Source organism: Balaenoptera borealis, assembly GCF_965194805.1.
Source record: "Balaenoptera borealis genome assembly, chromosome: 19".
NCBI lineage: Eukaryota > Metazoa > Chordata > Mammalia > Artiodactyla > Balaenopteridae > Balaenoptera > Balaenoptera borealis.
The window spans coordinates 55,310,078-55,331,386 of NC_138878.1; the positions used below are offsets into that span (position 1 = coordinate 55,310,078).

Genomic DNA, 21,309 nt, shown 5'->3' on the forward strand with positions numbered 1-21,309 from the left:
AAATAATGCTGCTATGAATATTGGGTGCATGTATCTATTTGAATTAGTGTTTTGGGTTTTTTTTTTTCGGATACATACCCAGGAGTGGAATTGCTGGGTCATGTGGTGGTTCTATTTTTAGTTTTTTTGAGAAACTTCCATACTGTTTTCCACAGTGGCTGTATCTGTATTGGTACAGTTTTAAGTGCTGCAAATAATCTAATTTAATCCTTGCAGCAGCCCTGTGAGGTAGGTACTATTAATATCCTCCTTACCAATTGAGGAAACTGAGGCACAGAGAGGCGAAGTGACTTGTTCAAGGTCACACAAAGGAGTGGTAAGACAGGGATTTGGATCCAGTCTGTCTCAGGGTCCATATTTTTAATCACTGTGTATGGTGCTTTTTAAAGCCAGGAGACCTAGTGCGCATCCCCTCTGCTGTATGACATCAAGCAGGGGCTTCCCCATTCAGAGCCTCAGTTTGCTCTCTGTGAAATAGAATGATGGCACCTTCCTTATCGCGAAGGGGGAGAGAGGGTAGCTGCCTTAAAGACACTCCCCCAAGCCCCCCCACCCCAAGCGCACCTTTGGCCAAGGCTTGGGGTTTGTAAGTGGGGCTCCGTCAAAGGGGCGTGGCCTTGGCCGTCCTGCTCCAATGGGGACCCGGGGGCGGGGACCCGGGGGCGGGGACCTCCTCCCAGCTCTGTCCAGCACGCGAGTCCTCCACGCAGTTCCATCTACGCCGCGGGTGCCTCTGGCGTCCGCAGAGGTCTCCGACCCCAACTCACCCCCAGCCCACCCGTCCAGCCTTCGGCCCCCTCCTCTTAGTCACCGACCTCAGCCCCAGAACCTCTGGCCTCGACATCATGGGTGACGGAGGAGAGGGCGAGGATGAGGTCCAGTTTCTGCGGACGGTGCGTATCTCTGTGTTGGAGTCTCTGGGACTATCTCTCTGGTCTGAGTGTCTCTCTGTCTCCGATGTCTTTGTCCTGATTGCTGGTGGTCTCTGAGACTCTGGGGTCTCTCCTCTGTCCCTTTGGGTGACTGTCACTCCGTCTTTCTCCGTTTTTGTCTCTCTTAGTCTCCCCCATCTTTCTCGTCAGAGAATTAGCAGAATCTGGGACTACAGGATGGGGAGGAGGATCCTCCCTCCTCCACCCTCTCTTCTGACACTAGCGATTTGTCCCAGAGAAGGGGGCCGCTGGGAGAGCACCCCCTCCCACCACTCTGGAAGCAGGCACTTGGGGAAGGTGGTTCTAATTCCTGAGCTTAATTTAGCTGTCCCCCTCCCCCACCCCCCACTTAGCCCTAATTCTCTTTTTGCTCCAGACTCTGACCTATTTAAATTCTTGGGAAGAGGGCTGTGGTGGGCTGAAGGACACAACTCCTTTGAACTCCCAGCCCTTGAGGGTCTCCTGAGGGTCCCCCTGTTTCTGGGTCTTCTTTCTTCCCCCACTTGGTTTTGGGGAGGAGGGTCAGATATGGCTGCTAATGGTCTCTGGCTGGTGTCTCTCCCTATCTGTCTCTTTGGATTGTCTGTGTCTCTGTCTCTTTCCATCTCTGTCTCCCTGTCTCTGTCTCTGGCTTTGTTCTTCGGCTTCAGGCCCTCTGTGTTTCTCACTGTGTCTTCAACTCTGTCTCTCTCTGCATCTCTGACCCTCGGCTGGTGGGGGGCAGGGATGGGAATTGGAACAACAGGTGTCCCTCCCAGAATAGTCCGCTTTTCTGGGGCCTGGGCAGGGGACAGGGAGAGGATGGGAGGAGGGGCTGCCCATCTCAAAGTCCTTCCCACTTTTCCCTCCCAGTGGTTCTACCGGGTGTGGGGCTGTGAATATGGGAGGGGACATTCTCTCTTCCGGGCCAGGTCCTGCTGATCCTGCGCTAGCCCCTCCCCACCCGCTCCAGGCCCTGGGAAATGCTGACACAGCATTCTGGCCCCAGAATAGGACCCTGGTGAGCCGGCTCTGGTTTCCTGGGAGGGAGGAATGAACAGCTGGGGCTGGTAGTGAAGGATAGGGACAGCTGGACATTCGGCCATGGGAGGAGGCCTAGCTGCACCCTAGACTCTTGCACTGGCTCCAGTCCCTTCGCAGACACCATGGGTTGGGCTCTCTCCTCCTCCCCAGCCCTAATAAGACTGTGGCCATGGCCTTGAGCCCCTGAGCCGCCACTCTACGTCAGGCCCCATGCCCAGGGCCTCAGCCTCCTGAGGCATCTAATTATATCCTCACTGCCCTATCTTCTGAGGTAGGGCCCTATCTTTATCTCCCTGGGAGTTTTGAGGGAAACTGAGGCCTGAGTGGGAGTCAATGACCAAGGTTAAGGCCAGGAAGTGTCATCTCTGGATGCCCCTGGGGGCCAGCCCTCCTGCTTTCATAAGAGGAAAACTGGGCTCAGACTTGCCTGGCTAGCCAGTGTTGGATTCTAGAGGTCTGGCCTTGGCATCTCTTGGCCCCAGACTGGGTCCATTTTCCTGAACTTTACTGAGGTTGTGTGGTGGTTTTCTCAGACTTTTTGGATCTCATCCCACTGGTAAGAAATGTATTTTATATTGCAACCCAGTACATGCACATATTCACATACGTTATAAAAAGTCAACTTTATTCAGCTATAATTGACATGCAATAAATTGTACCCCTTTTAGGTGTTACAGCTGACAAGCTGTACACACCCATGTAACCACTATCATAATCATTAGAACATTTCCTTTACCCCAGAAAGTTCCCTTTGGCTCTTTGCAGTAATCACCCTGCCCATCTGCTTTATGTCAACATAGATTCCATAAGTCACTAACTAGTGTTTCATATAAAATATATGCTCATTTGTCTTGCTTCTTTTGCACACTGTAACACTTTTGACATTAATCCATGTAGCGTGTATTAAGAATTCATTTCTTTTTGTTGCTAAGTAGTATTCCATTGTGTGAATATGCTACAATTTTTTTATCAGTTCATCTGCTGATGGACATTTGGGTTGCCTCCAATTCATGCTATTATGCTCAAATTAGGTGCATTCGCACACAACTATTTTTAACTGAAATAAGTTTCATAAAATGTAGGTAGCCCTTAGAACACAAGGGGCATGCTGCTATTTTCTGTTCTTGCTCTACTTTTATTTCACTTTTTAAGCATGATGGGCATGGCCCCCAAGTTCATTTCATTTCCTTTTGATGGGTGGCAACATCCAGCCCTGCCCAGGCTGGGGTTCCTCAAAGCATGGCCCATGTCAAAACCTCCTGGGGGCTGGTTAATGGTCCAGATTCCCTGCTGACCCCAGATCTACTGAATCAGGCTCTTGGTGTTGAGGGGGAGACTGGGGCAGCAAGGAAGTTGCATTTTTAACCAGGCTACCCCCCTTCATTCTGATGCAGGAGAAAGTTAGAGAATCATTGGTGTAGGGATTAGGCTCCCTGTCCCTAGTTTATATCTTGGTTTTGCCATTTGCCTGCTTCCTAACTTTGGGCAAGTGATTTTTATTTTTCTCTCTGAGCCTCAATTTCCCAATCTGGAAAATGGGGACAAAAATATGTACCATAAGGATTCAGTGGGTCCATGCAAATATCTCTCTGGGCTCGTCTCCTCCCACTTTCTCCCTTGCTCCTGATGGCAGCAGCGCCAGGCTGTCTCCCTTGCTTTTTCTGAATACCCACGGCCCCAGGCCTTTGCACAGGCCAACTCCTCTTCCGGGAACTTTCTTCCTCCAGAGATGATCAGGCCTGATTCCTTCTTGTTATTCAGACAAGGCTCAGCTCAAATGTCACCTCCTTGGAGAGGCTGTCACTTCACCCCCCTCACTGATGTCATCTCTACCCCAAAAGCCACTCTCTTATATCACCCTGGGTTATTTTTTCCATAACGCTTATCACTGAAATTAACATTATAAACTGATTCACCTGTTCATTGCATTTCCCCCCACAAGGATGTCAGCTCCACAAGGACAGGGAATTTGTCTGCTTTATTCGCTGCTCTATATCCAGTGCCTAGATCAGTGCCTGGCACATGGCAGATGCTTAATCAGTGTCTATTAGATGAATGTAAAGCCCTGAGCATGAGGTCTAGCAGAGAGTATGTACTTAATAAATGCAAGCTGTATGATCCCTGTGAATACACGGCATATGTCAAGATGTCGGGGTTGGGGGTAATAGGACAGAGCAGTCCTGGGGCCTCCGGCCAACAGGATGAATCTCTCTCCCTCCTCCCAGGCTGACAGAAAGAATGAGGGCTGCCTGTGTGGGGTGAAGCCCAGGATTTGCTGGAAGGGCTGGAGTCTGTGTGACTTCAGGCAGAACGCCTAGCCTCCTTGAACCTGTTTCCTTTGCTGTAAAATGGAATAATCACTGTCTTAAGTGTGGTTAAACACTGCATCTCCATCTGTTTTTTTCCCCATCAATTTTGATTGAAACCTCTATCAGTAAAAATGTTGAGCATGCCCCCACATACATTTATATTAGTTATGAATGTAATATGGGCTATTCTACTAACATATCAAGAGGTGGTCTAACATTCTAAAAGTGGCATATTGGGACTTCCCTGGTGGTCCAGTGTTTAGGACTCCACACTTCCACTGCAGGGGGTGCGGGTTCGATCCCTGGTTGGGAAACTAAGACCCCACAAGGGAAACTAAGATCCCACAAGCTGCGCCGGCTGTGTGACCTCAGGCAAATCACTTCACCTCTCTAGGCCTCTGTTTCCACAGGTTCACATACTAGGACTTACCTCAGAAGGTTGTTTATTTTACTTAAAATTTTAATTTATACCCTCGAGATTATTTCAAACTTAGAGAAAAGTTGCAAGGTTAGCTCAGAGAACTCCCATGTGGCCTTCAGTCATTTCCCCCAAATGTTAGGATGTAGCATGTCTGCTTTATCATTCCCTCCATCTCTCCCTCCCTCTCTCTCCCTATTTTTTTCCTAAGCTGTTTGAGAGTAAGCTGTGGACATGATACCCTTAACCCCTAAATCCTTCAGTGTCTGTTTCCTAAAAAAACAAGGGATGTCTCTCACAAAACCACAGCACAGTTATCAAAATCAGGAGATTTCGTATGGCTATGATACCATCATCTAATTCACAGTCTGTTTCACCTTTCACCACTTGTCTCTATACCATCTTTTATGGCATTTCCCCTCCATCCAGGATCCAGTCCAGACTCTGACACTGCATTCAGGAGTCATTAGACAGCACTCCTTAAATGATAGCTACTATTAAAATAACACACAAAAGAATAATTAGATAAGGCTGAACTTAAAAGCCATTTAACTTGAGGCGCTCATATCTCCCACCCTCCAGTGACTCACCCTGTGGACCCCCACCTAGGAGTCCTCTGGAGTCAGTTGGACTGGGGTTCAGATCCCAGCTGCTTCTCTTATCAGCCGTGTGGCCTTGGACAAGCCATGTCCCCTCACTGAGCCTCGGTTTCCCCATTTTAACGTGGGGATGCCACTGGCTTGGATCTCATGGGGGTGTTAGAAGCACGTACAGTGCTCAACACGGGCCCCTACTTGATAAATGGCGAGGGTGGCTATTATTAGTCACATCTTTTTCACGAGGAGAAGGGCCAGGTGGGTGGCCCATGGTACAGTGTCTGTGGGATGCGGGTGGGATGCGGGCACCCACCCTGACCCTCTGCCCGTCCCCAGGACGACGAGATGGTCCTGCAGTGCAGCGCCATGGTGCTCAAGGAGCAGCTCAAGCTCTGCCTGGCCGCCGAGGGCTTTGGCAACCGCCTCTGCTTCCTGGAGCCCACCAGCAATGCCCAGGTCTGTGCAGGACGGAAGGAAGAGGGGGTCTGAGGGGCAGAGAGCCTGGGGCCCAAAGAAGAGGCGTCTGGGAGTCTGGAGAGGGGATGCTGACAGGAGGGGGAATAGGGAGGGGGGCTAAGAGGGAAAAGGGGCTGGAGGTCTGAGGAGGGGAGCTGGGGTCCTGGGGGAAGAGGGAGGGGGGCTAAGGAGATAGAAGGTCTTGAGTTCAAAGAAGAGGGGATCTGAAGGGGGTGCTGATAGGAGAGAAAATGGGAGGGGGCTTACGAGGGAAAGGGGCAGGGGTCTGAGGTGGGTGGAGGTGGAGGTCTGAGGAGGGAGGGGCAGGGGGTCTTAGGAGGCAGGGGTCTGAGAGGGCAGAGGGTCTTCAATCCAAAGCAGAACAGCCTGGAGGGTCAGGGGGTGCCAGCAGGGGGCTGACTGGGGAGGGGGTTGGAGGCTGAGAGGTGGAGGGAGCCTGGGGTCTGAGCCTGAGGTGAACTCAGGGTCTGAGGGAGGAGGTGACCTGGGGGGATGCGGTGGAGGCTGGGAGAGGGAGGAGACCTGGAGTTTGATGGGGGAAGAGGCCAGGGGCCTGAGGTGGGCAGAGAGTCTTGGGTCCAAGGGGGAGGGTGTCTAAGTGCTTGAGGTGCCTGGGTGGGAGACTGAGGCGGGAGGTGTGAGGTGGGACCTTGCCCCTGGGACTTTGAAGCAGTGTTCACAGGTGTCTGAGGGAGAGGGCAGGAGCTGGGCCTGTCTGCTTGTGACAGTGGGAGCTGGGGCTTCCTTTGGGGTTGGAGAGATTTGGGTTTTCTGCCGGGAGGGCAAGGAGGAGGCTCCCAGAGCTGGATGGGTGGAATGTGTCTGACAGGGGCTGAGGCTTCCTATGGGATTAGGTGTGGTGTGGAAACTTCTGTGAGGTTCGGGTTGGGTAGAGGGAGGAGGCAGAGGTGTTTTCTGGGATGTTGGTGCGAATTCAGGATGTTTGAAGCGGGAGGCAGAGGGCAGGGCTTCTTGGAGGGTTGGGGTCGGCTCTGGGTCTCTAAGGGGTGTAGGTATTTAGACTAGGGGCAGGGCGTGCACCAGCGCTCTGGAGCCTTCAGGTCCCCCATTCACATCTCCCCATCCCCCAGAATGTGCCCCCCGATCTGGCCATCTGTTGCTTTGTCCTGGAGCAGTCCCTGTCCGTCCGAGCCCTGCAGGAGATGCTGGCCAACACCGTGGAGGCCGGCGTGGAGGTGAGGCTCCCACCCAGGTGGGATGGGTGGCAGGGATGGGTGGGAGGACCTGGGGGTCATTTACCATCTGTTCTTCTTCCTCTCTCTGCCCTGCCCCCCAACAGGCCCTCAATTTGGATAAGTGGGTAGGTCTGGCCTTGGGTGTCATCTGTCCTTGCCACCTCTCCTGACCCCAGGTGGGCCTGTTGGGTCCACATCCTGCACACAGGGGCTGGGGAGTCTTCCCCACCCCGGTTGTCAGGGTCTGTGGAACCCAGAACAGGCCAGGCAGGCAGGAAGGAAGGGGGTGGGGGCTTTTGAGCCCCTGTTCTCCCACCTGCTCCTTTCTCCTCTTTTCCATCCTTTCCTCCAACCCTCCTAGCTCTTCTCCGCATGGGACCTCTCCCCTCATCACCTCCCTCCATCCCAAGTGTGAGTCCCCTCCGGTCCAGGAGTGGGTCCGCCATGTGATCTCGTGGCCCCATCACATGGTCCCCTCAGAGCATGGGCATGTGAGAGCTGGGATGGGGGGCATGATGCCATCGAGTGCTGGGTGTACCCACCCACTCCCAAGAGGCGCTGAGTCTCCTTGGGCCCGGGGGTGTGTGGCAGCACAGGGCAGGTCCCTGCGGGTGATGCTCCAATGTTTAACAACTGGTAGGACAGTACCGGTGTACAGCTGTGCTATGACAGGTGAGAGCAGAGGGGGCTGAAGTCCGTGGAACATGAGATACGAGGGCTTCCCTGAGTGACCCCAGGTATCTGAACCTCTGGAAGAGGGGTTCAGCCCCCTGAGTGACTTTGGGGCCTAGTTAACAGGTTGAAGGAGGACAGAGTGGGCTTTGGGGAACAGAAAACACCCCATCCACAGGCTTCTCAGAGACACAGAGCTTGCTTTCCCTGGAAGCAGGGAAACTGAGGCAGAGACTCTGCTGTGGGTCTGAGCTGAGGCTTCTTCGCATCCAGGCCTGAGCATGGTGTCTTCTGGGAAGTGTATTCCCACCTGAGATAGGCCAGATGTTTCAGGGGGGTCTATTCTCACTCTGTGTCCTCCCCTGCCCCCTGCAGTCGTCCCAGGGTGGGGGACACAGGACGCTCCTGTATGGCCACGCCATCCTGCTCCGGCACTCGCACAGCGGCATGGTAAGTGCGTCCGGGAGGGGCCAGGGGCCAGGGAGTGCAATGCCCGCCAGGTGGCTGATTCCCCCTTACAACCCTAGTACCTGAGCTGCCTCACCACCTCCCGCTCCATGACTGACAAGCTGGCCTTCGACGTGGGACTGCAGGAGGATGCAATAGGTGCAGGGGCTGGAGGGAGGGGGTACGATGGGGACGCCGAAGGCAGGGAGTTGGGATGCAGAAGGTCTGCAGAACCCCGGGAGCGGGCATGGGGGTGTTCCAGGGGCAAAGGTGGGGGGCTTTGGGGTTGAGAGTCTGGGGGTGTGGATGAACGCATTCTGGACAGAGAGACTCGGGCAAGCAGGCAGAGAGTCTGAGGACAGGAACGGGGGACTGTGAGGCAGAGAGTTGGGGGCGGTAAGAGGAGAGCTTGGGACGGAGGGCTGGGGAGCCTCCGTGGCTGGGAATGCCTTGGGGAAGAGCGTTCTGGGCAGGCCTCACCCCGCCCCCACCCACAGGAGAGGCCTGTTGGTGGACGACACACCCGGCCTCCAAGCAGAGGTCGGAAGGAGAGAAGGTCCGAGTTGGGGATGACCTCATCCTCGTCAGCGTCTCCTCTGAGCGCTACCTGGTGAGTAGCACCTCCCTCACCACAGCTCCTACTGCCCCCGGGGCTGGGGGCACACGGGATCCACCCCGTCTCCTCCTCATTGCTTTGCCTGGTCTCTGGCCCCAACGTCCTGACTCCCAATTTCCAGTTTCCATCCAATTTCTGGTTTCTGACGCCCCATTTCCTGACTTGATCTCGGTTTCTTGATCTGTGACCTCTAATTTTTGGCCTCCTGTCTGCCGGTTTCCTGGCTTCCACCCTTGGTTTCTGACTCACTCTGGAACTATTGCTCACCCCCCATTACCTCTGACCACCACATCCTGGTTGCCCCCAGCACCTGTCGACGGCCAGTGGGGAGCTCCAGGTTGACGCCTCCTTCATGCAGACACTGTGGAACATGAACCCCATCTGCTCCGGCTGCGAAGAGGGTGAGGACCCCAGACCTCTGACCCCTAACCTAAGACCCCCAAAACAGACCTTCAACATTGCCCCTCAGACCCCAAACCAAGATCTCCAAATTATGAACCTCACACTTAGATCTCCAACTGACCGCCAATCTGGAACCCTAGAGCTCAGACCTCGAAAGCTAAAACTCAGTATCAGACTCCTAATTCAGACCCCAAAGCTCACATGCCAAACTCAGGTCCTGGAGGTCAGACCCCTAAACTCAGACCCAAAGCTTAGAACATCGTATTTGTAGCTTATCCCTCAGACCCCAAGCCTCAGATGACAAGCACATGCGACCTCAGCCCCCCAAAACCAGCCCCCCAAATTCAAACTCAGATCCCCAAACTAAGAACACTAATTCAGACCCCAAACCTCAGCCAATCAACTTCACACCTCCAACTTTAACCTCAAATCTCCAAAATCATCTCCCAGTTTTCAGACCCCCATGCTGAGACCCTAAAGCATGAACCCAAAACGTTGAACCCAATTCTCACACCCCAAACCTCAGAGCCGTAAGCCAGACCCAAGCTGAGACTCAAGCCACAGATCTCGAAACTCAGGCCTTAATCTCAGACCCTGAAACTCAGACCCACCAACTTCTAACTACAAAGCTCACATCTCCCCAGACTCAGACCCCAGAGCTAACCCTTCCAAACCTCAGACCTCAAACCTCAGATACCAGCCTCAGACCTCCAAAATAACACTCAAAATTCAGACCCTGACTTCAGACCCAACCATCCTACCTCTAAACCCAGACCCCCATATCAAGCCCTGGAACTCAAACCTCAGAATCAGGGAACATTAGACCCAAATCTCTAATGACATTCTCTGAACCCAACCTCAAAAATCCAGACAGAGACCTTTCATCCCCAGACCCACAAACCTCCCAAACTCAGCCCTGCACACCCAGACCCCCAACATTAGATCCCCAGCCTCAGACCCCAAATCTCATGCCCCTACTTCAGGCCTCAATCTGAGCCCAAATCTCAGACTACCACTTTGTACCCTGAAACTCAGATCTCCATCTGCAGATCCCCAAACCCAGCCCCCAGCTTCCCACAGGGCAGAAGCAGGGCCTGCAAACTCCACTATGGCTCCCAGGCCTTTCTGGGGCTCCAGCTTCCCGATGACCACTTTCCTTTGCTCCTGTCCAGGCTATGTGACCGGGGGCCACGTGCTCCGCCTCTTTCATGGACACATGGATGAATGTCTGACCATTTCCCCTGCTGACAGTGATGACCAGCGCAGGTCTGGGCTTGGGGACAAGAGGGTCTGGTGTCTTCGGGCCAGAAGGGGGATGGCAAAGGTTGGCTAGGGGGGCCTGGAACCCTAGGATTAGGGATCAGATGCTGGGGGGCTGGAGCCTGAACTCTTGACCTCACTCTCTTCCATGTACCCAGACTTGTCTACTATGAGGGGGGGTCTGTGTGCACCCACGCCCGCTCCCTCTGGAGACTGGAGCCACTGAGAATCAGGTAGGGGGCAGGGGCAGAGGAGGCAGGCTGGGGGAGGGGCTAGGGGTTCCTGGGGGCCCTGGGAGGAGAAGAGTGTCTTGAAGGAAGAACTGAGGAAGAGACTGGAGGGTTTTGAGGGAAAATCTGGGGAGCCTAAGAGAGCAATAAAGGTCCTCAGGGTCCTAGAATCCTGGAGGAAAAAGAGGTCTTGGGGGTAGTGGAGGTTCCTGAGGGAGAGATCAGGGTCTCGAGTGAAATTGTGGGGAAAGGAGGGGAGAAAATGACAGATCTGGGAAAACTGGAGACACTGAAATCATCTGGGCAGCCCTGAGGAAGTGGTGAGGGCCTGAGAGAAGATTGGGGTTCTTAAAGGAAGGCTGGGGGTCCTAAGAAGGATTTGAGGGCTCCAGGGAAGATTTGGGCACCCTGGAACAGGGCTGAGGGCTTGAGGAGGTTTCAACCAAGACTATGGTGCCCATGGGAGAATTGGGGGGCCTCTGACCTCTCCCTCGTCCTCACCCTCTGCAGCTGGAGTGGGAGCCACCTGCGCTGGGGCCAGCCACTCCGCATCCGGCATGTCACCACCGGGCGGTACTTGGCACTCATTGAGGACCAGGGCCTAGTGGTGGTTGACGCCAGCAAGGCCCACACCAAGGCCACTTCCTTCTGCTTCCGAATCTCCAAGGTCGGTGGGGTCAGGATACCCTCCCTCAGCTGGAGCCCCGAATCCCGCCCCAGCCCCCCACCACTCTGCAGTATCTTGGGGGGGCTCCCCCATTAAATTCACAAGCAGAGGAGGCTGACCTCTGTCCCCTGCCCCTGTAGGAGAAGCTGGATACGGCCCCCAAGCGGGATGTGGAGGGCATGGGCCCCCCTGAAATCAAATACGGGGAGTCACTGTGCTTTGTGCAGCACGTGGCCTCAGGCCTGTGGCTCACCTATGCTGCCTCGGACCCCAAGGCCCTGCGGCTCGGCGTGCTCAAGAAGAAGGTGGGCACCTGGCAGAGGGAAGGGGTGGGGTACAGGCTGGGGCAGGAAGGGGACTGGGGGTGATGATGCTTGAGCCTTTAGGAGTTTGAGGATGGGATTGAGAGAAAGACAAAGACTGAGAGAGAAACTGAGATTGAGAGAGACAGGAAAAAAGAAAGAATACATATATGAAGAGAGAGAGAGAAGTATAGACAGACATGGAGACAGACAAATAGAGAAAGATAGAGACAGAGAGACAGAAATAAGAAAGACAGAGGTGGAGAGAAAAAGATGAATAATAACAGACTGAGAATAACATTCAACCAATTATTGAGTACCCCAAACCAATTATGGAGTACCCCAGTTGTTGTGGATGTATGTGTGGACAAATAGGTGAGCTATACAACCTGTTCCCTGCCTTCCCTGTGCTCAGACACTGTGACTAAACCCTCTCTAATGAAGTACACAGTTTTACAACCAAACAGTGGGAAAGCTACTTTTGACAGAGGGAACAGCACGTGCAAAGGCCCTGAAGTTGGGATGAGGTTGGTCTGATGCAATCACTGAAAGGAGATCTAGTTTGGCTGGAGGAGAGTGAGCGAGGGGTGAGTCGTGGGAGATGAGGACAGAGAGGGGACAGGAAGAGGTCAGGTAGAGCCTTGTGGGAGGGTCCTGGCTTTTACTCTGGATGAGATGGAGCCACAAGATAGTCTTGAGCAGGCCAGGGCACGGGGGGCGACCTGATTCAGGTTCACAGGGTTCTTGAGCTGCTTATGGGAACAGACTATGGGGGTGGGCAGAGCTGGAGAAGGAAGACCAGGGCAGGTCTGCACTGGTGCACGGGGAGGATGACAGTGGACAGCAGCAGGGTGGGGACTGTGGAGTGAGGAAAGGGGGCAGAGTCTGGTTGTATTCTGAGGGCAGAGCCAACAGGATTTTCTGACAGATTGGCTATCAGGGTGAGAGGGAGAGGGATTGAGGATGAGACCATGATTTTTGTCCTTTTTTGCCCTGAGCAGCTGGAAGAAGGGAAGTGCCATTAACTAAGTCAGGGACAGCCAAGTATCAGCTCAGGAGGACGGGCCCCAATGCCTAGAACAGAGCCACTCAATAGACTTGCTGAGTGAATCAGTGAGAAGACTAGGGCGGCACCTGTTTGTGAAAAATGAGGCTGAAGTTGGATACAAGAGCAGAGGATGTAGAGACGGGCCTGGGCCAGGGAGGGCAATGTGGGAGTCGTCAGCAGGTGGATGGTATTTACAGCTGCTGGACTGGATGGGGTCCTGGGGAGGTCAGCTCAGGGGAAAGCCGGCAGCCATGATGGTCTCACCTCCCAGAAAGGTGTTCAGGTGTTCTGTCTGGGACATGTTAAGTTTGGGGTGCCATGAGAGCTTTCTGGTGGGGGGATGTTAAGTCAGTAGTAGATACAAATGGAGAGGGTCTGGCCTGGAGACAGACAAGATAGAGAGAGACAGAGAGGGAGAGACAGGGAGAATCAAAGAGGGACAGAGAAAGAGAGAAAGAAAGACAGAGGTAGAGAGAGAGATGGACATAGAGACAGAGAGGGAGAGACAGGGAGAAAGAGACAGAGCATGGGATAGGCATGAGAGAGACAAAGACAGACAGACAGAAACAAAGAGGACAGAGACAGAGAGTGAGAGGAGAGACCTAGAGGGGGGGAAAAGAGAGGGGGTTGAGAATGAAAGACACAGGGACAGATGAAGAGGGACTGGGGGCGGAGCTGGCAGAGAGATTCCGTAGAGGATGGGGGCAATTTGGGGGCTAGAGTCTGGGTGGAGGCCTGGGGAGCATGGCCCTGGGTGGCTGAGCCCCCTCCTGACGTCTCTCTCCCACCACTGTCAGGCCATTCTGCACCAGGAGGGCCACATGGACGATACTCTGTCACTGACCCGCTGTCAGCAGGAGGAATCCCAGGCCGCCCGCATGATCTACAGCACTGGCGGCCTCTACAACCACTTCATCAAGTGCGCCACCCCGCCCGCTCTGCCCTGGGGGGCCAGGCCACACCTTGACCCCACGCTCCTGGTGTTCATGCGCCCGACCATTTAATCTCTACCTCTGACATTCACCCCTCTTACATACACAAACTCCTGACCTCTACATACTTGACCCCTAATCTGACCTCGACAGCTATGACTTTGACTTCACACCCCTGACACCCTCGACCCTGGACCTCCCTAGCCCTGACCTCTGCTTTCATGACCTGTCCCTACGCAGGCGTGGGTCCCAGGCCCAGCTCTGCCCTTGGCCACTGTGTCACCTCGGGCCAATCAATGCCCTTCTCTCTCTGCGTCTCAGTCTCTCTCTCTGTTAAATAGGTGTGTCTGTGGGAGTCTGGCAGGGACCGGGGGTGGGTGGGGGCGGGACCCTCACAGTGTTCCCGGACCCTCACTGATAAGTGCGCCGTCTCCGCAGGGGCCTGGACAGCTTCAGCGGAAAGCCGAGGGGCTCGGGGTCTCCGGCTGGCACAGCACTGCCTCTCGAGGGCGTCATCCTGAGCCTGCAGGACCTCATCGGCTACTTCGAGCCACCCTCCGAGGAGCTGCAGCATGAGGAGAAGCAGAGCAAGCTGCGCAGCCTGCGCAACCGCCAGAGCCTCTTCCAGGAGGAGGTGAGGCCGCGGCCCGGGAGGGCGGGGTCTGTGGGCGCGGGGGCGGGGTCTTCAGAGGGGCGGAGCCTGCCGGACCCGGGGAAGCAGTGGTCTGAGAGGGGGCGGGGCAGGTGGAGGGGCAGGAGGAAGGCCCTGGCCTGGGTGAATAGGGCGGGGAGGCGGGTCGTAGGGGACACGCGAGGGGGCGGAGCCTTGAAGCGGGTCCGGAGCGGGTTGGTGGGCGAGGCTTTGGTGAGGGGCGGGGCCTGTGAGAACAAGGTGGAACCGGAACCTGAAGGCGGGGGCAGGACTTGTTCCCTCTCCTGGGAGGACGGGACGGGGTGAGGGTAAGCTCTGGGCCAAGGCAAACCAGTGGAGGCAAGGCCTGGGAAGAAGTCCGAGGCTGAGCTACTAGACTCAGGGGGCGGTGTCTGTAGGGGTAGGGCCTGCGGGGTGGGAGGATAGAACCAGAGTGGGGCATGGTGGGGGGCAGGGCCAGAGAGGTGGGCTTTTGGGTGGGAGGATAGTGTAGGGCGGGACCTCAGCTTGGGTCAGAGGCTGGGGGTCTGTGTGTTATGAGAGGAGACGTGGTGGGCTCCGCTCAGCACGGAGTCTGAGTGCGAGGGGCCGAGAGGGGTGGAAGACTGGGGCTGCACAAAGGTTCGGGGTCTGATTTCTCCTCAGGGTGATTGGGGAGCATGTTCATTTAAAGGCTTCCAAGTTGGCCCCGCTCCTCTCCAGGGGCTCCCATTGTGATGGGGGTGGCAGACCTAGAAATGACGATAGTAACAACAACAAAACTTACTAATGGAGTGGGATTAGTATATGCGAAGTGTTTAGAACAGTCATAGCACATAGTAGATGCTAAATAAGTGTCAGTGGTTATTGTTACTTTGAATTTAGCTCTTACTGTGTGTTATGGGTGTTATATACCTGACATCCTCCCCATAACCCCATGGGGGATTGTAATTCCCATATTACAGATGGGTCACTGAAGCGCAGAGAGATTAAATAACAGCCATTGCTGAACAAATATACCAGGGGGGATATAGCTGTCAAGAAAACAGACAAAAATCCCTGTCCTTATGGAGTTGACGTGGGGCGGGAGGATAAATGAGCAATAAAATAGGAGGATTATGTGGTATATTAGATGATGATAAGGAGAAAAACAAAGCAGGGCAGGGACTTCCCTGGTGGTCCAGTGGTTAAGAATCCGCCTTCCAAAGCAGGGGACGCGGGTTCGATCCCTGGTGGGGGAACTGAGATCCCACATGCCGCGGGGCAACTAAGCCTGTGTGCTCTAGAGCCCACGTGCCGTAACTACTGAGCCTGTGCGCTCTGGAGCCCGCGCGCCACAACTAGAGAGAAGCCCACGTGCCACAACGAAAGATCCTGCATGCTGCAACAAAGATCCTGCAACTAGGCTCCGCAACTAAGACCCTACGCAGCCAAATAAATAAATAAATAAATATTAAAAAAAAAAAAAAAGCAAGCAGGGCAGCGGTAGGGAGTGCTGGGGTTATTGCAGTTTAAAATACAGTAGTCAGGGAGGGTCACCTGAATGAAGAGAGGCAGCCATGTGTACACCTGAGGGAGGGACAGAGGGGAGATAGAGCAAGTACACGGACCATGAAGTGGGAGTGGGCCTGGCAGCTTCCAGAATAGCAAGGAGGCCGAGATGACTGGAACTGGGTGAGCTAGGGCAAGAGTGGGAGGAGACGAGCACAGAGAGGTGACAAAGGCCAGGCCATGGTGAGGACTTGCGGTTTGGGAGCCACAGAAGGGTTAGGTCTTTGAAAGTCACAACGAGTTAGGGGCAGAGCCGCTGTGTGTGACTGCAACTCGTTGATGCACTGCGTCTCTTACTACGGGCCCAGGATACAGATACAACAGTATCATAGCAGCCCGGTTGTCCACCACCACTGGAATGAATCCACACACGTGGCATATCCGTACGATGGCTATGGATACTACTCAGCAATGAAAATGAACAAACGACAACCCCATGAAACAATGCTCTTAATCTTAAAGCGTAATATTGAGAGAATTCCCTGGTGGTCAAGTGGTTGGGACGCGGCGCTTTCACTGCCAAGGTCTCGGTTCGATCCCTAGTCGGGGAACTGAGATCCTGCAAGCCGCTCAGTGCGGCCAAATAAATAAATAGAAAAAAAAAATTTTTTTAAGTAATGTTGAGCAAAAGAATCCATGTGCAGAAGAATACTTACTGTACATCTCAAGTTCAAAAACAGGCAAAATTTTACTAGACTGTTTACGAATGCATGCATAGGTAGTAAAAATAGAAAAACAAGGAAAGGATTTCCATAAAAGTCAGGATAACGGTTATCCCTAGCAGAGAGGGTTGTGTAACAGGAGGGGCATCGAGGTGATTTCTGGGAGGCTAGCAATGCTCTCGTTCTTGACCTCGGTCATGGTTACACAAGTGTTCTTCCATATTTATTTGTGAAACCATATACATTTTTTTTTTTTTTTTTTTAGAAATTCACGTTCTTTTATTTATTTATTTATTTATTTATGACTGTGTTGAGTCTTCGTTTCTGTGCGAGGGCTTTCTCTAGTTGCGGCAAGCGGGGACCACTCTTCATCGCGGTGCGCGGGCCTCTCGCCATCGCGGCCTCTCTTGTTGCGGAGCACAGGCTCCAGACGCGCAGGCTCAGTAATTGTGGCTCACGGGCCCAGTTGCTCCGTGGCATGTGGGATCTTCCCAGACCAGGGCTCGAACCCGTGTCCCCTGCATTGCCAGGCAGATTCTCAACCACTGCGCCACCAGGGAAGCCCCATATACATTTGATCTTTATTATTTCCAGATTCTGTATTTGCAAATATGCCTACTTGCTAAAATTTATTTGTAACCTCCAAATCAATGCTTGCAGAATATTTGTAGTCATTTGTGGACATGTGCAGGGAGGCCAAAAATTTAAGTCATTTGATGTTGTGTTTCCAGCTGAGGTTGAACAAGGCGACGATCTGCCTTGTTATTTCAACTCTCACCTGTAAGCAAGTGTCCTTTTCGTGGTGTATTTAGTGCCACACTTTTCACATTTTTGTGTTTTTTGTTAATTTCACTGATTAAAATGGCCCCTAGGGCTTCCCTGGTGGCGCAGTGGTTAAGAATCCACCTGCTAATGCAGGGGACATGGGTTCGAGCCCTGGTCTGAGAAGATCCCACATAAAAAAAAAAAAAAAAAAAAAAAAAAAATGGCCCCTAAGCACAGTGGCGAAGCGCTGTCTAGTGTTCCTAAGTGCAAGAAGGCTGTGATGTGCCTTACTGAGAAAATATGTGTTAAAGAAAAGCTTCACTGAAGCATGAGTTACAGTGCTGTTGGTTGTGAGTTTAATGTTAATGAATCAACAACATCTATTAAATTAGTGTCTTTAAACAGAAACGCACATAAAACGAGAGTGTGTATTGATTGATTGATTGATGAAAATGTTGTGCTCAGAGACTCAGAGAAACCCCCTGTGTTTCCCCTGGGAGCCTTGGTTCTCAGGATTCACTCAGTGCTCACAGCGACTTTACAGAACCTAACTACTACGAAAAGCAAGAATAGACTGTATATGTTTTATGTGCTTTTCTGTATGTCTGTTATAATTCAAAATAAAAGAAGATGAAAAGTTAAAATGTTTTTTAAAAAAAGAGAGAGAAGGCAAAAATCTCTCTGATGGTTGGTGTGGAGAGTGAGCTGGGCCAGTGGGACCAGGAGTAGGGTCCTTGGAGGTGGAAAGGAAGGAGAGAAAATACTGGAAGGAGAAGCACAGATTCAGTCCTGATGTTAATAGGAATGTATTACGTTGGGGACAGAGGCAGAGTGGGACAAGGCCAGGTCTGGAGAGCCGAGGAGGAGAGGAGGGAGTTGGGAGTGAAGGTGCACGCAGATGGCTCTGGTTTAGACCTGGGGACACCCAGTCACTAGTTGTTGAAGGAATATGAATTAGCAAGTCCAAGAAAGGCAAGGAAGGGAGGGCCTGGTATTCCTGTGATGAAACCCCCTGTTTTCTCTACCCCAGGGGATGCTCTCCCTGGTCCTGAACTGCATCGACCGCCTAAATGTTTACACCACTGCTGCCCACTTTGCCGAATTTGCCGGGGAGGAGGCAGCCGAGTCCTGGAAAGAGATTGTGAACCTGCTCTATGAAATCCTGGGTGAGGGGCCCCAGACTTGACTCCCCCTGGAGCACCCCAGGTTCCCAGTCCTACTGGGTCTGACCCCTCTCTCCACCCTCAGCCTCTCTGATCCGTGGCAATCGTGCCAACTGTGCCCTCTTCTCCAACAACCTGGATTGGCTGGTCAGCAAGCTGGATCGGCTGGAGGCCTCCTCGGGTAGGAGAACCCAGGCGGAGGGGATGGGGACTTGCGGGGACGGGAGGACTGCAGCCGCCTCACCTCTCACTCTGATCCGTGTGCAGGGATCCTGGAGGTGCTATACTGTGTCCTAATTGAGAGTCCCGAGGTCCTGAACATCATCCAGGAGAACCACATCAAGTCCATCATCTCCCTCCTGGACAAGCATGGGAGGAACCACAAGGTTGGCCTCTCATCCCTGACCTCTTATCCCCTGAGTTCTGAACCCTGACCTTTCCCCATGGCCCTCAAATTGCCCCCATTTCCCCATCTTATCTCTTACCTGGACTCCTCTACCACAAGCTTCCGTCTCAACACAAAGGTCTCAAACTCATGGTTCTTAAATGGATTCTGGGCCACAGATGTGCTTCATTAACTCTTTGAAGTATTTTTTCAATTTCTAATTTTGTAGCCTTTAGGGGGGCTGCATAGACACTCTCCAGTTTGCCCCAAGTGCTACTGGTTCCCACTGAATTATTTCTAACCACTTCACATATTTACATTATCTACCTGGCCCCTGAAGACACAAGTTCGCAACCTCCACTGATCTAAACCTCATCTGTGCTCTCTCCCTGACCGACCCTTTCACTCTTCCCGCTGACCTCTGACCTCTTACCCCAGTCTTTTTTTTTTTTTTTGGCCAAGCCACGTGGCTTGCGGGATCTTAGTTCCCCAACCAACGATCGAACCCAGGGAAGCTCAGAGTCCTGACCACTGGACCGCCAGGGAATTCCTCAGTCTCTCTTTTGTTACATTGCTGATGTCTTATCCCAATTCATACAGCCCCCGCCTCTTGCCTGATGTTTCTCTTTGACCCCGATCTCTCTCTGTGACCCCTGACCTCCCACTTTCACCACCTCTTCTCAGTCAAAAGCTCCATCTCCCATCCTGGCATATCATCCTTCTGGTTTCCCACTCTGGGTCTTCCATGGACAACGCCCCCCGCCCGCCCGCCCAGGTGCCCTCACACCCTGACCTCTGACCTTGACCTCCAGGTGCTGGATGTGCTGTGTTCCCTGTGTGTGTGCAATGGCGTGGCCGTGCGCTCCAACCAAGATCTCATCACTGAGAACTTGCTCCCTGGCCGCGAGCTTCTGCTGCAGACAAACCTCATCAACTTTGTCACCAGGTCTGGCCCCTAACCCCTGACCCCAGAACTCAGAACCTCTCAATCCCCTCCCTGACTCAGACTCCACACCCAGGTGGATGGGCCTTCCTCCATGTCCCACCCCGGTCCCCACAGCTGTCCCCAGCTCACCCCTGGCTTCTCATTCCTCTTGTCCTCTCTCCCTGCTCCATTTCTGCCTCTGTCTCTTCCTCCCTCTTTCTTTCTTTCTGTGTTTGCTCTTTTTGTCTTCGTCTGTCTGTCTCTCTCTCTTTCTCCTCCATCTCTTTTTCCCGGTCTCTCTCCCATCTCTCTCTTCTCTGTCCTTTGATGCCTCTCTGTCTCTGTCTCTGCTTTCTCTCTCTGTTTCTGTGTCTCTGCTTTTCTCTTTTTCTTGTGTATGTATATCTTTGTCTTTCTCCCTTCCTCTCCCGCCCCCCACTGGCCTGGGTCTCCTCTCCATCCCTCCTTCATCCTCCTCTCCTGTCCTGTCTCTCCTACAGCATCCGCCCCAACATTTTTGTGGGCCGAGCAGAGGGCTCCACGCAGTACCTCAAGTGGTACTTTGAGGTGATGGTGGACGAGGTGGTTCCATTCCTGACAGCTCAGGCCACCCACCTGCGGGTGGGCTGGGCCCTCACTGAGGGCTACAGCCCGTACCCTGGGGGCGGCGAGGGCTGGGGCGGCAACGGGGTCGGCGATGACCTCTATTCCTACGGCTTTGATGGGCTGCATCTCTGGACAGGTACCTGGACCCTTCTAGGGGACCCTCAACCCTGACCATTGACCCAGGGCTTCTAGGCTCTCACCACATGCCTTGGGGTTCTTGGGATCCTGACCCCCAAACAGGCTAACTTTGACCCCTTACTCCTCATTTCCCAAGACCCTAACCCTAGAGCTTTCAGAATCTTGGCTCGAACCTGTTTCTTCATAGCCTCCAGAACTCTGACCCCAGAGGATGTCAGATCTCTGACCCTAGAGATCCCAGAAAACTGCCCCAATTATTATGATCTCTGATCTTTGACTTATGCCCCCAAAGGTTCCAGAATCCTAACTCCAAGACGACTTTAATCTTTGACCCCCACACCTCTCAGGAACCTAACCTCAGGGGAAACTTGACCTCTGCCTCTAATCTCTAAGGAACACTTCACCTTAGAGTTTCTAGGGTCCAGACCCCATAGGATCCTCTAATACCTGCCCCTTGTCTCTTGAGACCATTGGTTCCATTGGACCTCTGACTTCTGACTTCTCCCTGGTGATCCTGGTGCAGGACACGTGCCACGCCTGGTGACTTCCCCAGGGCAGCACCTCCTGGCCCCCGAGGACGTGGTCAGCTGCTGCCTGGACCTCAGCGTGCCGTCCATCTCCTTCCGCATCAATGGCTGTCCTGTGCAGGGTGTCTTCGAGGCCTTCAACCTTGATGGGCTCTTCTTCCCCATTGTCAGCTTCTCAGCTGGTGTCAAGTAAGGACTTGCCCCAGCCCCCTGGCCAGTCCCCAGACCTGGGACTGTCCTGAGACAGCTTCTGCAAGCACGCCATGGCCTTCTATGGGGCCAGGACCCAGCAGCCTTCTCTCAGGACTGACGGGCCAGACCCCTACATGAAGGTCCCAGTGACCTCTACATGATCCCAGACACTCTCAGTGTCCTCCCAATGACCCAGACCCTCCCAATGACCTCAGCTTCACCCCAGTCTCCAAGTGT

General features: G+C 53.5%; 1 protein-coding gene across 2 annotated transcripts in view; it reads left to right on the plus strand.

Annotated features, from left to right (window-relative positions):
• The first annotated feature begins 698 nt into the window (after positions 1-698).
• Positions 699-21,309, plus strand: part of RYR1 (ryanodine receptor 1) — a 117,281-nt gene continuing 96,670 nt past the window's right edge. For both annotated transcript variants that reach the window (XM_082367486.1, XM_082367487.1), the window contains exons 1-19: positions 699-893; positions 5,615-5,734; positions 6,847-6,951; positions 7,999-8,073; positions 8,151-8,229; positions 8,568-8,680; positions 8,994-9,087; positions 10,261-10,354; positions 10,507-10,581; positions 11,089-11,245; positions 11,386-11,550; positions 13,393-13,514; positions 13,966-14,161; positions 18,167-18,302; positions 18,385-18,480; positions 18,567-18,685; positions 19,497-19,630; positions 20,110-20,351; positions 20,877-21,069. In XM_082367486.1, the coding sequence (XP_082223612.1) occupies positions 846-893; positions 5,615-5,734; positions 6,847-6,951; positions 7,999-8,073; positions 8,151-8,229; positions 8,568-8,680; positions 8,994-9,087; positions 10,261-10,354; positions 10,507-10,581; positions 11,089-11,245; positions 11,386-11,550; positions 13,393-13,514; positions 13,966-14,161; positions 18,167-18,302; positions 18,385-18,480; positions 18,567-18,685; positions 19,497-19,630; positions 20,110-20,351; positions 20,877-21,069 (2,363 nt within the window). In that variant the 5' untranslated portion in view covers positions 699-845. The remainder of the gene's footprint in view (positions 894-5,614; positions 5,735-6,846; positions 6,952-7,998; positions 8,074-8,150; positions 8,230-8,567; positions 8,681-8,993; positions 9,088-10,260; positions 10,355-10,506; positions 10,582-11,088; positions 11,246-11,385; positions 11,551-13,392; positions 13,515-13,965; positions 14,162-18,166; positions 18,303-18,384; positions 18,481-18,566; positions 18,686-19,496; positions 19,631-20,109; positions 20,352-20,876; positions 21,070-21,309) is intronic.